At 37.7% G+C, this 13,850-nt stretch overlaps 2 protein-coding genes across 10 annotated transcripts; one reads left to right on the top strand and one right to left on the bottom strand.

The window, feature by feature from the left end:
• Positions 1-256: 256 nt before the first annotated feature.
• Positions 257-10,143, bottom strand: LOC149002098 (tRNA-splicing endonuclease subunit). 9 transcript variants are annotated; one of them, XM_089138254.1, is made up of 6 exons: positions 9,971-10,143; positions 3,713-3,848; positions 3,492-3,623; positions 2,411-2,654; positions 2,253-2,306; positions 1,291-1,324 (listed from the first exon to the last, which is right to left on the bottom strand). In XM_089138254.1, exons 2-5 carry the CDS (start codon positions 3,832-3,834, stop codon positions 2,298-2,300), a joined length of 507 nt encoding a protein of 168 aa, XP_088994380.1. In that variant the 5' UTR covers positions 3,835-3,848; positions 9,971-10,143; the 3' UTR covers positions 1,291-1,324; positions 2,253-2,297. The 9 variants fall into 9 exon arrangements, with proteins under 9 accessions (XP_088994379.1, XP_088994375.1, XP_088994373.1 ...); XM_089138253.1 differs by having other exon boundaries at positions 257-1,324; positions 2,253-2,654; positions 3,749-3,848; positions 9,971-10,142; XM_089138249.1 differs by having other exon boundaries at positions 257-1,324; positions 2,253-2,654; positions 3,713-3,905; positions 9,913-10,141.
• A 495-nt stretch (positions 10,144-10,638) lies between these two features.
• On the top strand, positions 10,639-12,574 carry LOC149002097 (basic leucine zipper 23-like). Its single transcript, XM_089137817.1, has one exon. The coding sequence runs from the start codon at positions 11,287-11,289 to the stop codon at positions 12,115-12,117; it is 831 nt and encodes a 276-aa protein (XP_088993943.1). The 5' UTR covers positions 10,639-11,286; the 3' UTR covers positions 12,118-12,574.
• Positions 12,575-13,850: the final 1,276 nt, after the last annotated feature.

Genomic DNA, 13,850 nt, shown 5'->3' with positions numbered 1-13,850 from the left:
ATTGGCCAATATATTCATGTACAGTCCAATAGGAGACATATCCATGTATTGTACTAGTTGTATCTAATATAGATACATATTGAGTAATATCGTGAGATGTTTTAAACCTTGTCAATGCTTCATCGTATAAGTCAAGAGTTCATAGTATATTTTAAATTATATGTAAAAGTTAGTTACCAACAAAAATAGAAAAGAAATTATTGTGCACTAAAGCACCTCAAAATTTAATTCCTAAGTATTCCCTGAAGCTCACCGATACAGCTTTCTACTAGCAATGGATTATTTGCTTATCACTACAACTCTCTCTATTTGGCTAAGTTATTCTGGGAGTTTTAAGTACTGTTTGCAGACATAAAGACAATCAGAATCATATTTATAAAGTTAGAGATACGAAGAAGTATGAAACAGGGTATTTGGATATTGATCAACAGGTTCTTTATCATCTCATGCTTGCTGCAAATTATCTAAACAGCAAATGCTTGTTGGATTTGGCTACTAGTATGATTAGGGGGAAATCTATAAAAGAGGTTCAAGTAACTTCCAACATCAAGAATGATTATATGAAGAATAGATCACAAAAGAGAATCAATGGGCTTTCAAGTGAAACAAACATAAACACTTTATGAATTGGGTAGTAAAGCTTATTGCTCCATGGCTGTTGTTCTGATTCATAGTGAAGTTGCAAAACTTTCCAACCAAGAGTGTTTTTTCTTTTCTTTTTTTTTATCTTTCTTTCTGAATTTTTCTTTGTAGATGAAGTTGGGATACATTTTCTTTCTCGAGTTAAAACTGTCAGAACGTTAATGTAATCTATCAATAATTTCACTTTAATAGACTTCCAGAAGAGTGATGAGCAGAGTATTAGCTAGTGAGTCCTCGATCTGCGATTAATTTTGATAGTTTGGGTGAAATGAATGATAATTTCCCCTAGTCCAACCAAAACTAAATATACAATGGAACTAAATTCAAAAACTAAAAATGGAATGAAACTCTAAGATATATACATCATTACAAAATAAAACAAATACTAGTTTGACACAGTTCTTGGACAGAACAGATCTGGCCCATGCCAAAGAACTGCTCCTGTGTGTTAGCCAGAAAAATTGGATCTTACAATATTAAATTTTCGTGCCACCATTTCTGAACCTTGACTTAAACCAAATTCTACATGGGAGGGAATGAAAAAGATCAAGGCAGGACTGGAAGATCTACCTTATCGAAGGAAAAATAAATGACACGTCCATGATCTACATGACAGAACTTCAAGGGAATGTGATTGCTCTGTTTTTCAAGGTTTTCAATCTCTGTTCTCAGTGGCGGTTCCCTACAAGAGAAACTACAAAAATCAGACCCAGAAATTTTAAGAGACAAATTAAATTACACATATCCAGTCAGTTTGTATGATCAAGCAGTAACCACAGAATAAACAGGAGCAGTTCATCTCTCCTTTTCAGTCCCACTGATTTAGTGAGTAATCGTCTTCTAACCCTCTATCTGTTCCTTTTTCAAAATCAGAGATGTTAGAGAAGGAGGGTTAGGGAGCAATAGCAGGAAATTTGGTAAAGTGAATAGGGCTTGGCCATGACTGGAAAGAGATGAAAGAGTAGTCTCAGTGAGAGTTTCAAACTATAAGAGACGATCAAATGGTGTCATCTATGGCTTGGAAAATGTTGGAAGAAGAGAGGGAAATGGTAGATTCCATCATTTTGCTGCAAACTGTGGAGATGATGGGCTATTGACTCAGGTTTTTATAGGAGAAGAGATCAGAAGGATTGATTTGGTTGATGGGATTTAACTTATTGCAGGGATGAAAAAAAACATATTTGTGTCATCTCATGTAGAAAATATCTGCCACATCATCACATAACAGAAGGTGCATGTGTAACTTCCTCTTCTTTTTTTTTCTTCTTTTTTTCATTGTCATTTTGGAGTTTGCAAATGCAGAAGAATCAATGAAATGACACCCCCAAGATCATTCCAAACGAATCTAATTCAATTATCAGACTAAATAGATCTGAGTGACAGAAATAAAAGATCAAATAAAACTTAAAAGCAAGAATGAAGATTTCAGAAATTGAAACAGCAAGTTTCTTCAAGAAATCAATGTCAAAATCAGATTTTGAAATCTTTAATTGGTTAAGAACTTAATTTAGTTCACAAATCTGAATTCAGAGTTCAAAACGAAACTTAATTTAGTTTATCAATATCTCTCAGACAGGTCCAACGTAAAAGCAAGCAGATTCACCACATACCTCGTTAGACAAAGGATAAAACTTGGATCACCAGGACAAGACTTTCTAAACTTGCTGTTGGGAAGATAAACATCAAAATTCAGCCTTACTTCATTAATAGACAAATCTCTAAACAGGCTGATGACAGAAAGTTGATCTTCCAATTTCCTATGTGCTACCTCATTGCTTTCCGTAGCACAGTCAAGACAAGCAGAATCAGTGAAGCACTTAATACTCTTCATAGTCCAAGGGACCCCATGTCGATTGACTATGTATCCAAGAGACTTTAAGTGGCTATAAGCCTCAAAAGCCTCCAAATGACATCCATTCCTGTTCTCGGCAACCTTCTCCCATATATCCTTCAAGGAGAGTTCTGTATCATATTCATCCAAAAGGATTAATGCACCAATTTGAGCTAGATGGCTGCAGCAAGGGATTACAGAAAGTATCAAATAAGCCTAAAAATATCCAATAGAAAATGTAGGAACAGTTCACAATTTCATCAATGATTCAAATGCAGCAAGGCACCAACAAGATCTCAGGTTAAAACTCATATGCTTAAATTGTCATAATTTAGAAATAGATCTAACAGTTTTATGTTTCACTGCTTCCCATTGTTACAAGTGATCAATCTTGATCATTTGACGACGACATCCATGTCATATTAGAAGCACAGTACGGAAGTTTCTTCAAACATCTTAAGACAGTTTAATAGCCATACGATGATCACAGAATTGATCTTTTCTCCAAATAATAATACATAACAATACCAAATATATATATCATAGACACATAATTCTTTAGGTGATCCGTACCTTGCCTGATACAATGGCACTCAAATAGTAACGATGTAAATTCAAGCAGTGTATTTAATTACAGGTTGCTCAAAATTATACTTGAAATATTAACCATTAATTTTGGCAAAAGATGATCAAATATATCTTGAATAAGAACAAGACACACTATACTTGGCATGCTTGAAGAACAGACTGATATGGCCTGGAAGCTACCAGAATATGACATTGGTTCCCCATTTTGCATCTTTGGTAGCTAAAACCTATATTCATCCATTTATATAGACATCGACAAATACAATTTCAAGGAGGTACACATGCAAGAAAATTAAGAAATATCTAATTTGCTTTTGGAAACAACCAATAAAAAAAGCCTCTAAAATAACCATATGGAAACGTAAAAGAAAATGAAGTTTGTTTTTCTTTTTCTCATTAAAACCCAAAAAAAGGATACAATTACACCTACAAGATCTCCTCAATGAAGCAGTAGACTTTTCCTCTTCGAACTATACCAATTGTTGTCCACATACTACCCTTCTTTTCTATAACCTCTGCCATTCCCATCTCAGCATCCCAGCGAGCCTTGGATTTATTTTTCCTGCAGAAGATAACATAACACCATCAGGTCAAAAAAATTCCCTGGGAAGTCTAGCTGATTAATGTTTTTTCCCAACTCAATCACTTCACCTAAACTGTAGCTTGGGGGAAGAGCCAGACACATACTGTATCTCCTCATCATCTGTGTCTTGCAAGTAAACATCTGAATCAGCAGTTCCATCAGAATATGTCGTCCAATCTTCAACCTCCATTGCACTAATAATCACTGATTGAATTCATCATCAATGACCAATCTAATGCAATTTATCATCTACCTAAAGTCCTGATATTCAATTTGCAATTAGAAAACAAAGATAGGGGGCATAACATTTTATGATCCTTCCTGGTATCTACACTACAGACATTTAAAAATTACATAAGCTTCCATAAAAAATTTAAATGCAATGATGACTGATGAGAAAAGACTTAGGACATGATAATAGTATTCCTTAATAGCACTTATCAAGGAATGCGAGTGGCCTGGTCTATGACTTTTTAACTTTTTCTAATCTAAGAGGGCTCATGTAGTGGTCAGTTAAATGATTGAATTTGGAAGATAATAGTTCAATTTGAGCTTGGTCAGTTTTATGTTTCACCACTTGTTGTCACAGCACATTGAATTCTTTTTCTACCTATTACGAATAATGTGACAAAGGTCAAGCCTAGAAATGGATATCTTCCGTCAGACATGAGAAGTGACATGAAGGAGAGTAGGTATACTAGAGATGGGTCAATCAACTCTTTTTTTTTTTTTTTTTTTTTTTTTTGGGGGGGGGGGTGTCAGGGAGGAGGGGAGAGAAATCAACTGTTTCATAGTAGGGGTTAGAGGAAGTGATAAAGTTACTGAATCCAAATGGTCCAGGGTCCTAATTCTAAACAAATGTTTGGCTGGTAGGTTTTGGTGCTAAGGAGCCAGCAACAGAAGAAATTAAACATGGAGATTGAAAACAGTATTAACAGAAAGCGTTTTCAGAATGATTAAGCAATTTAAGCCCACAAAATCATCATGCTCTCAGTGTACTCTACAGCCATCCAACTTTAAGGCCACCATTTTGGAATGTGGCTACAGTTCTTTGTTGATAAATCACTTTTGTCTTCAAGTATCCATGCCTTACATACAGTGACTAGGGTATTTGTTTTCACAGCATATTCCTATGAAATCTGTATCGAAACAGCCTCTCAGCAAAAACTGCTGAGGTAAGGCTGCATAAGAAAATTTCCCCCTGGAAGCCTTTGGCACCACCAGGTACATCCTAATGTAGTCCTATTCCTTGAAATCTGTAAGTTGAAGGATCTTCTTTGGAGAAACAGCGATATAACTTCTATAAAAGGAGGCTCATGCGAGATTAAAGTGATGCACATGAAGAAGAGCAAAGGCAGGCCAAATCTACATAAAAGGTGATTGGATTGAGTTTTGCTCTTTACATGGCTTAAAGGGAGGAGATACCTGCTGTTTTGAAGTTAGTTTGAAAGAGAGAGAGAGAGAGAGAGAAACTTTAATACTCAAAATGATTTAAGTACTCCAATTTCATATTGTAACTATATGATTGCATGCTTTACAGTGGAAAAGAAGGTTCTGAATTGGGTTAATCACTCAAGTCAAGCCAGAAAATAATGAAATCTCTTCATGAATAATGAAAGCCTTGCCATTATTAAAAAAAATGACCCACTTGGGTCCAATTCACTGTTTTTACTGCATCCCTGCCGCTAGGATGCAAATCTTCAAGAGTATTCGGGAAGGTCCTCTCTAACTGAGGTCATAACTGTGTTTTCAGTCATAAGCATTAAAAGCTTTGCTCGAGATTCTCTGCAACAGCATCATTTTGAGTGTAGTGTGCGCAATTGGCTATTGTACTTGGAAACTTCAAGCGTTTTCTGTTCACATGTGGTAAGATATTAGTATTTTCCTACGGTAACAACAGGAAGCACCTAAGACTATTTCACTGCTAATATGGATCTGATCTGAGATTAAGAACTGTGAATCTCATCACTCAAAACAAAATTCCCAATCTAAAGTGAAATAAAATTGAATCAACCCAAAAAGCGGGCACCTCCTCCCTCTCGGATTTTCACCCTATCTCCCTTTGTAACCTCCAATATGAATTCATCTCAAAGGATTTAGCAAATAGGCTCCAAAGGGTTATGCCCTTACTTGTGAGTTCCAACTAATCTGCTTTCACTCTGGCCGTAGTATATCGGATAATATCCTCCTTTGTGTGGAGATTGTTCATGGATTTGATAGAGCTTTTCACTCCCCTACTACCCTCCTGAAGGTTGATCTCCATAAAGCTTTTGATTCTATTCACTGGGACTTTATCAGTGATGTCCTCTCATTCATGAGATTCTCACCCTCCTTTATCCATTGGATTGAGGTTTGCATATCTGTCCCTCGTTTTTCTGTCCCTCGTTTTTCCATCATCACTAATGGCTCTCCTGCTGGATACTTCCCTTCTCATGCTAGCATCCGCCAAAATTGCCCTATCTATCCCTATGTTTTTTCCTTGGCCTTAAAGGTCCTCTCCCGCATCCTCCAATCCAAAACCGATCATCTTCTCATCTCCCTATTCCCAAATGTAAATCCCTTAATCTCACTCACCTCACTTTCACTGATGACTTAATGATCTTCTCCAAAGTTGATCACTTGTCCACTTCCTCCATTCTCTCAGCAACTCCCTCTTAGATTACCTCTCAAGCTATAAGGTCAATCTTGACAAGTCTACTCTCTTTCTTTTTAGGGTTTCTGATTCAATGTGCACCTCCCTCCTTATCTCACTGGTTTCAAGCCAGGTTCCTTTCCCGTTGTCTACCTCGGTCTTCCACTTATCCATGGTAGACTTACTCATCACCACTGCTACCCTATGCTTGACCACATCCACAAGAATCTTCAACTTTGGAAAGGCAAGCTCCTCTCTTTCGCTTGTAGAGTGGTGCTCATTCACTCTGTCATCCAATCTTCCCATCTCTATTGGTGTGGAATCTTCTTCATCCCTAAATCTATTATCCATGCCATAGAGTCTCTCTTTAGTGCTTTCCATTGGAAGGTCAGGAGGCCACATGCTTCATTTGTCCCTTTAGTTGATCAGCCATCTGTCGTCCTAAATCCGAAGGAGGCTTAGGAATTCGTCGAATCCTTGATGTCAATATGGTATGTCTCCTAAAACTCATTTGGAAAATCGCTTCCAAGTATGATTCCATCTAGGTCAATTGGGTCTACTCTTACCTCCTCAGATCTAACTCTTGTTGAACTGTCCCTACACCATCTAATCCTTCTTGGGTCTGAAGAAAGCTCCTCCTGTTGGCTTGACCCATGGCATCTGACAGGCATCATTTTCACTCTTTTTGGACCACATGCTGTTTATGATACCCGTATCCCCAAATCCACCCTCTTTCCTCCGTTATTGGCTCCTGGGCCCCTCTCCCCCACCCCAGACTCACACAAGTTTGGGACTCACTTCCCACCCTTTTGGATTCCCTTTTCATGACCTCACTGTTTGGCTCCCTTCCCCGACCAAAATTTTCTCCACTGCTTCAGCTTGGAACCTTCTTCGCACCCCTTCCCCTCAGCCCTTTTAGCCCCATTTGGTTTGGTTAAAAGTCATATCCCCCGTCACTCTCTCACCCTTTGGAGAACCCTTAACTTTGCTCTCCCCACCCAATCCTTCGTCATTGGCCGCCATATCCCATTTAGCCCTAACTGCATCCTTTTTTGGAATGGTTTAGAGGACCTAGAACACCTATTCTTTTCTTGCCCTTTCTCTAGTCCCCTTTGGAGAAAAGCCCTACCTTCCATTTGGCCACCTTCAAGGCATTCTTTTGGCTTTGCTCAAGACTGATCTTAGGTTTTGAGAAACTTTTTAGGTTCCTCCATTTGCGACGGATTGGCAAGCTAGTCTTCTGTACCACTATCCATCATCTGTGGTTGGAGTGCAATCTTAGAAGATGGACCTCCAAATCCCACTCTTTAGACATGATTTGGAATGCCATCTATCTTGATGTTTCTGCAAGGCTCCTTTCTATCCCCCATCCCCTGGTTGATGCTACCCCAAGGAACAAGCTCATTGTTGTCTCCTGGGGTCTCAGCTCCTCTTTCCTGTCTCCTTGAAGGCTGGTCTCCCTTGTACTTTCTTGGTTTTTTATTTAATCATTTATTCATCCAAAAAAAAAAAAAAAGAATCAACATGTATGGTGGACAGAAATCTTTCATAACCAATCATATGGCAAAAACAATATACCAATTTTTCATAACCACCCAGGCAGTCTGCCACAAGTGGTAAAAATCTGCAATATTCTGACCAACCTAAACAAAACAATTATTGTAGAATGCCTGGTTGAGACTAGAAAGTCCAGATTTTTTTCCATTGATATGTTATATGGGTCTTGGGCTGCTTGACATTGGGTTATTTTTTCGTATTGGCACTTAAAGTGTAAGGCTGGGACACAAAATTGATACTGTGGTTGAACTAGATTATGAAACTTAGAAACTACATCAGAGTTCTGTTTTAAGTGTATAAATTAAATACTGTTTGACACTGATGTGCTTTCATTAGTCAGTCAAGGAACTTTAAAAAGACTTCATGCATTTGATACCCCCTGAGAAAATTTCACGTAAACTCAGAAGCTTTGGCGCTGTTGACATGCGTAAGGTATTCATATTCCAGATCTGATCTCCCCCTTTAAGTTTTATTAATCTCTGAGACCAGGGGTAGCCTTTCACCTCTTTTTCTCTGTTCTTCCGCTGATATTTTTCTTTTAACCTCCTTTAATTATTTCTCTGATTTTTCTTTTCCTTTTTTTTAATTTTCCTCTGTTCTTGAATAATTTTTTATTTCTCCTACTATTCTTCAATTAACTGTATTAGTTCATAAATTCTACATTTATCCAGGAGTATTAGCTTAGGGTCCAGAATTCTCCTAGAGCCTTAACTGCATTTACACTATGAGAGACTAGAATACATGTATAAAAGAAGGGAAATCGCCCACAGGTCTGTATATCCCAAGAGGCTACCCCCGTAGAGCAAATTGTTTTATGTGCCACAAAGTGCTGTGGCATTCATCATAGGGTATATCAAAAACGAGTGGGCATTGGTCAAATTACAGAATCAAAACAAATCAAGACTTCAGCCATACCCCTATTCCTAACAGGCAAATACCGTTAGTCTTGAAACCCTTTTAACCATTTTACCCTACATTATCATTTAGCATTTACCCTTGAACAAGTTCTTTTTACAACGTGGGGGATGCTGTGATTTGGGAGAGACTAGGGGAGAACTTGCAAGCTTCAACCAAGTAAGTTCTACAACCCCTCTTCCCCTTCCCCTTCCCTTGTCCCTTCTCTTGCTGTACCAGTGAAATTGAACAAGCTTCTCCAATTTTGGGACATGGAAAGGTTGCAATCTATATGGCATTAAAAAATGAACCTGCAAGCTTCATCTCTTCCAATTTTTGCTCTACACGCCAAAATGTCCTGTTCAACCTTCCCAATGCTACCAGGCACCAGCACACACACACATGTCCCCTCCTGCTCCTGCTGCACTGTACTATCTTTGTATATATAAAATTAAAAATGGTAAGAATGACCCATTCCAACCAAAACATCTCTTGTAATTTGAGGAGAATGAAGCATAAGCAAGTAAAGGAGAGCTCTGTTTCATTCAGACAGGACCAGATGATTAAGCCCATCATATATGTTGATACCCTGAAGATATTCACAGTAGATCCAAATAATTCCAGGGGCTCAATACAGATGGTTACAGGGAAGACATCAAATTCTAATCCAAACTTGTACTCCCGTTCCATCAACAGCAACAACTCTAGAGTTTCTTCATCAACAAAGGAGATTTCATGATCCGATGAGAGATAAGAGCTCTGGTGGACTCTGTAAATAAATCAGTATTCAGTACGGATTTTCTTTAATTGATCCTTTTAGGTTTCTTCTCATGATCTGAAGAAGGTTACTAAATATAGGTTCTTTTCTTTTTCAGCCAGAAACGAGTTATGTTTTCTTTTTCTCTTCTAGTATGTTCTTCATGGACATCCATTCTTCTATATTGCACAGACAAATCAGGTGCACAATACTATTCTTGTTGTTTAGACTCATAACTGAAGGTCACAGAGTGTATTACTTAAGTTAGACTAAATTAGGTTTGACAGCATTTAACAAATCAAATCTTTTCTAATAACGCTTTGTTGCCAAGCTTTCAACTCCCAAATAACTGAACTGTAAGATAGATTACAAGCAGAAAGAAGGCAAAGAAAATACATAAATAAGGCAACCATGGTGATCATTTGTACCTTAAGCAGAGCCCTAGACAGGATTCCAATACTATTGAGTGATTAAAGAACTGCTTACCAACTGTTCGAGGTATTGCCGATGCAACAGGTATGGATGTAGCCCAGCCTTCACGAGTTGATACTTCAACTGCTGTCGGATTGAGGACGACGCTATGGGTTTTTCTTTACTTTTACAGTTTACTCCCCGGCCTACCCACCCAAGATTGTGGAAGAAAATGGAAGAGGAGAGTAAAAATTGGCGTCCTTGAAAAAGGGCGTGAAAATAGGTTGTACTTGTACCTCAAGAGGGTCCTCTGTGAATCAATAGGGATCTAACAGGAATTTTGCTTAAACCATTGGCAGCATTATTTTTCTAGTATCTCGAGTGGGTTTACATTCTCTACAATTATCATCTCCAATAATTCTTGTAATTCCTATCTATTATTTGTGACACTAATTATCTAAGGATAATTATTAAAATTCAACTAATAAGTTAACCTAATAAATTTTTAAAATTAAGTTTCAAGAAAAGATGAGAGACAAAATTAGAAGAAAATTTAGGAATTTATTATGTTCAATTCTTAGTTGGGTTCTAATCATGACCTTAGGATATTTAACTGCCACTTATTACAATTTTAGCTAGAAATTATAGAAAATTATGAGAGGTGATATTTGTAGAGGATGTAAACCCATCTCCAGATGACGCTCTGGAAGAATTCAGTAATAGCAATCCATTAGGGATGGATGGATATATCAATAATACTTCTGAAAAAAATCTTTTTTATTTATTTTTTTGGGTAAAAGAAAAATAAGAACAGGTAAAATGGAAGATTCAAATGGTGTAGGAGGCTTAAAGGTTGGGGTCCTAGAGAATCTTCTGCTATTTGTCATTTGCTCCACTTGAAGCATGGATTCTCTAATGCACTTGTTGATTTGATCATCAAGTTGCAACTCCATGGATGTTTTAATCTTTTTAGAAAGAATCTCTGTCTGGGAATAGTTCTTTTGATAACTTAGACCCCATTATTTTTGTCCACATAAGTTGTTTTCCAGTATCCCACCCCTTCCTCCAAGTTGTTGGTTCTACGAATTGATTGGATGACTGCATTTTTTGTTTCTTATTTGATTTTATATATCGTGGGCATGTCATGAATTTTTTTTCCTTCAAGTTTTGCCCGCTATCCATTTGCATATATTCCTGAACCAACAACTATCATTTGTCCTGTTTATGTTTTGTAATATTTTTTGGTTTGATTCGGCTGAATGTTGGATGAAATTTATTCAAAACTAGTTGTCTGGTTTCTGGGATGTACAGCTTTTGCTTCCCCAAGCGGAGATATGTTCTGAACTAGGCTTTATGATGATTTACCGGATGAACGAGAGAAAAAGCTGAAAATGGATGATGGAGAAGTGGAGCTTTCTGATCAGGTACTCTTGCAAGATCCAAATGTTTTTAGTGATATCCAAGGGTCTCCTTATGTAGAATTATTGCTTGACGAATTTCTCAAGAACTCCACAACATGTACTCACACTCACACCTGCAACCCACCTGGTCCTGATGAGGCACATACTCACACCTGTTACCATACTCATACACAAGTGTTTGTGTCCGAGGAAGACGAAGAATCACACGACAAAGGGAAGTCTATCTCAAAATCTAGAAAACCTAGAGGCAACAGGGAAGCAGTTAGGAAATATAGAGAGAAGAAGAAAGCACATACAGCTTACTTAGAAGGAGAAGTAAAAAAGCTGCATGCCCATAACCAGCAATTGGTTAGGCGATTACAGGGGCAATCGGTGCTTGAAGCCGAGGTGTTGAGGCTAAGAACCCTTTTAACTGATTTCAGAGGGAAAATTGATGCTGCTTTGGGTGTTACTCCTCTACAGAAGCAGTGCTGTTTTGCCATTAATTTTAAGGAAGGTCATTACAGGGTAAGTTCTGTTGGGGGAACTGATTTTAGTTGTAAGACTGATGTTCCATGCCTTCATCCACATCTTGGAGAATCTCTGCTAGCCCAACCTGGTGGAAGCACAAAGATGATGGCCACTTCGGATCAAAGCTGCCGACCTGCGATCGTGGACTGTCGGGCAATTCCAAATACTACTGTGAGCCAAAACAGGACTGTTGAAGGACATCCAGATAACTTGATTCCAGAAGCAATGGACACATTAAATGGTTTGCTCTCTTCTGCATCTCAACCTGAACAAAAAAATGGTAGTATCTAATTGCAAATCGTTGCTGCTTCTAGATCATAAAGTCTTTTGGTCATCCTGTATCAACATTTGTCAGAGTTTGTAAGGTATAATGTATATAGTGTTGTATCATCTATTAACTCCATGTGAAATCTGTATTTTCTCAGAAGCACTTTGGTTCTAATTTATCCTTTTAGAGAGGCTTCGTATCTACATGACATCCTTTTAGTTCAAAACAGATGTAAGATATAAGCATATCCTTTTGTGTACTCTTCTTGAAATTCATTACCCATCCATGACTAGCCTCCAAGAACAGCACAGAGTGGGGAGGCTGGGAAAGGCCACTCAATCCTGTGTTTTTATTTTGAGTTGTTATCCTTTGGAGCTTTATGAAATTTCAAACTATTCTCATTAGTAAGATAATCTTTTGAGTGACTGAGATCCCAAAAATAAGGTTTCTTTTCAAAGATGATGGGTATTTCTTCTAGATTATTGGGAGGAGAACTTCTCTCTTATGGGTATGAGATTTGAGCAATTGATGCATCCATTCGTGCAGCAACTGTTCTCTGCCCGAACTAAAACAGTATTCATGTATCCAATCTTCTAGCAGGTGTTCTCTCCTGAGCTAAAACTGGTGTGGAGTTACAAAATAGAAATGATAAGTGCATCTCCTTTCTTTAAATATTAAAATCCACAAAGGGATCCATTTCCAGAAAGTTTAAGTTGAATGTGACTCGCATTAGTTGGATCTCACATCCTTAAAGTTGTCAAATTTATTTGTCTACGTGGGTTCCTTTCTCAGAGGAATTCTATTGAACCATCCCTTCAGGTCTGAAAGCCATGGGGAGCATTGATGATAGCAATAATAATTAAAAACTGTTGAATTCCTTCTAACTTCTTTGATCTGGAAGATTGAAGTTTTCAAATTAATCTAGTTACTAAAGATTCTGAACTACTTCATGTCCACTTAGCGATTCTTTAATGAGGTTTTAGTATCTTCTATGTCATAATATGTGATGGCTATGATTAGGAGACCAATGAACAGGGTTGGAAAGCTGTATCTTTCAAAATCACTCTTTTATTACTTCATACATGAATTACAGCACTGTGGTATCAGGAGAAGACACTGAGCTCAGCTAGTTAAAGGAAGGAAGAGAGACAGCTCTAGTAGCAGGAAATTCACAACCTAGACAGATTCCCAAGATGGTGGCGGACTGAATTAGGGCAGCATAATCACACCCTTGGGCATTCTCCTTTTTTTATTTGTTATTTAATATAGAAGTTTGGCCTAGTTCCATTCCTTGGCTTGAGGAAATTTGCCCCTGGAATAAATATCTTTTCTACCAAAAAAAATAATTTGATATTGAAGTTATATGTAGCTATTTATTCAGTATGAACAGTATTAAACAGAAAGTACTGTTTTACTCTCATTAAAAAGAAAGAAACACAATTCACCACACAGTTACCACATATGAGACTGGTAGAGCTGCACTAGCACCCTACTGATATGCTTGTCAGTTACTATGTTCAACTTCATCTGGTTCCTATCTATAATATTCACAGTAGTTAACAATACAGGGGAAAGTAAGAGAGGCCAACCGCCCCTGTCAAAATGAAGTTTTTCCCACTCCTCAAAATTAGACAGCACTATTAGGACTGTTAAGTGTAGAGAACTTGCTGCCTGAAGACCAAATTGAAGAGCCCAAGTGAGAACTTTCAACAAATTGCCTGAGGTTGGCATCTCCTGAAGCAACTCGTATAAGCCT

This window comes from Hakea prostrata, chromosome 10 (assembly GCF_041222555.1).
Source record: "Hakea prostrata isolate BN-2017 chromosome 10, UWA_Hpros_2, whole genome shotgun sequence".
Lineage (NCBI taxonomy): Eukaryota > Viridiplantae > Streptophyta > Magnoliopsida > Proteales > Proteaceae > Hakea > Hakea prostrata.
This window is presented reverse-complemented; position numbering and strand designations above follow the sequence as displayed.

Coding starts and splice junctions, on each gene's coding strand:
- LOC149002098 (XM_089138249.1), bottom strand. CDS start 3,834: ATGGAGGTTGAAGATTGGACGACATATTCTGATGGAACTGCTGATTCA. Junction 3,624..3,712: donor TCCCCCAAGCTACAGTTTAG/GTGAAGTGATTG, acceptor TATCTTCTGCAG/GAAAAATAAATCCAAGGCTC. Junction 2,655..3,491: donor TGCTTCATTGAGGAGATCTT/GTAGGTGTAATT, acceptor CCCTTGCTGCAG/CCATCTAGCTCAAATTGGTG.
- LOC149002097 (XM_089137817.1), top strand. CDS start 11,287: ATGGATGATGGAGAAGTGGAGCTTTCTGATCAGGTACTCTTGCAAGAT.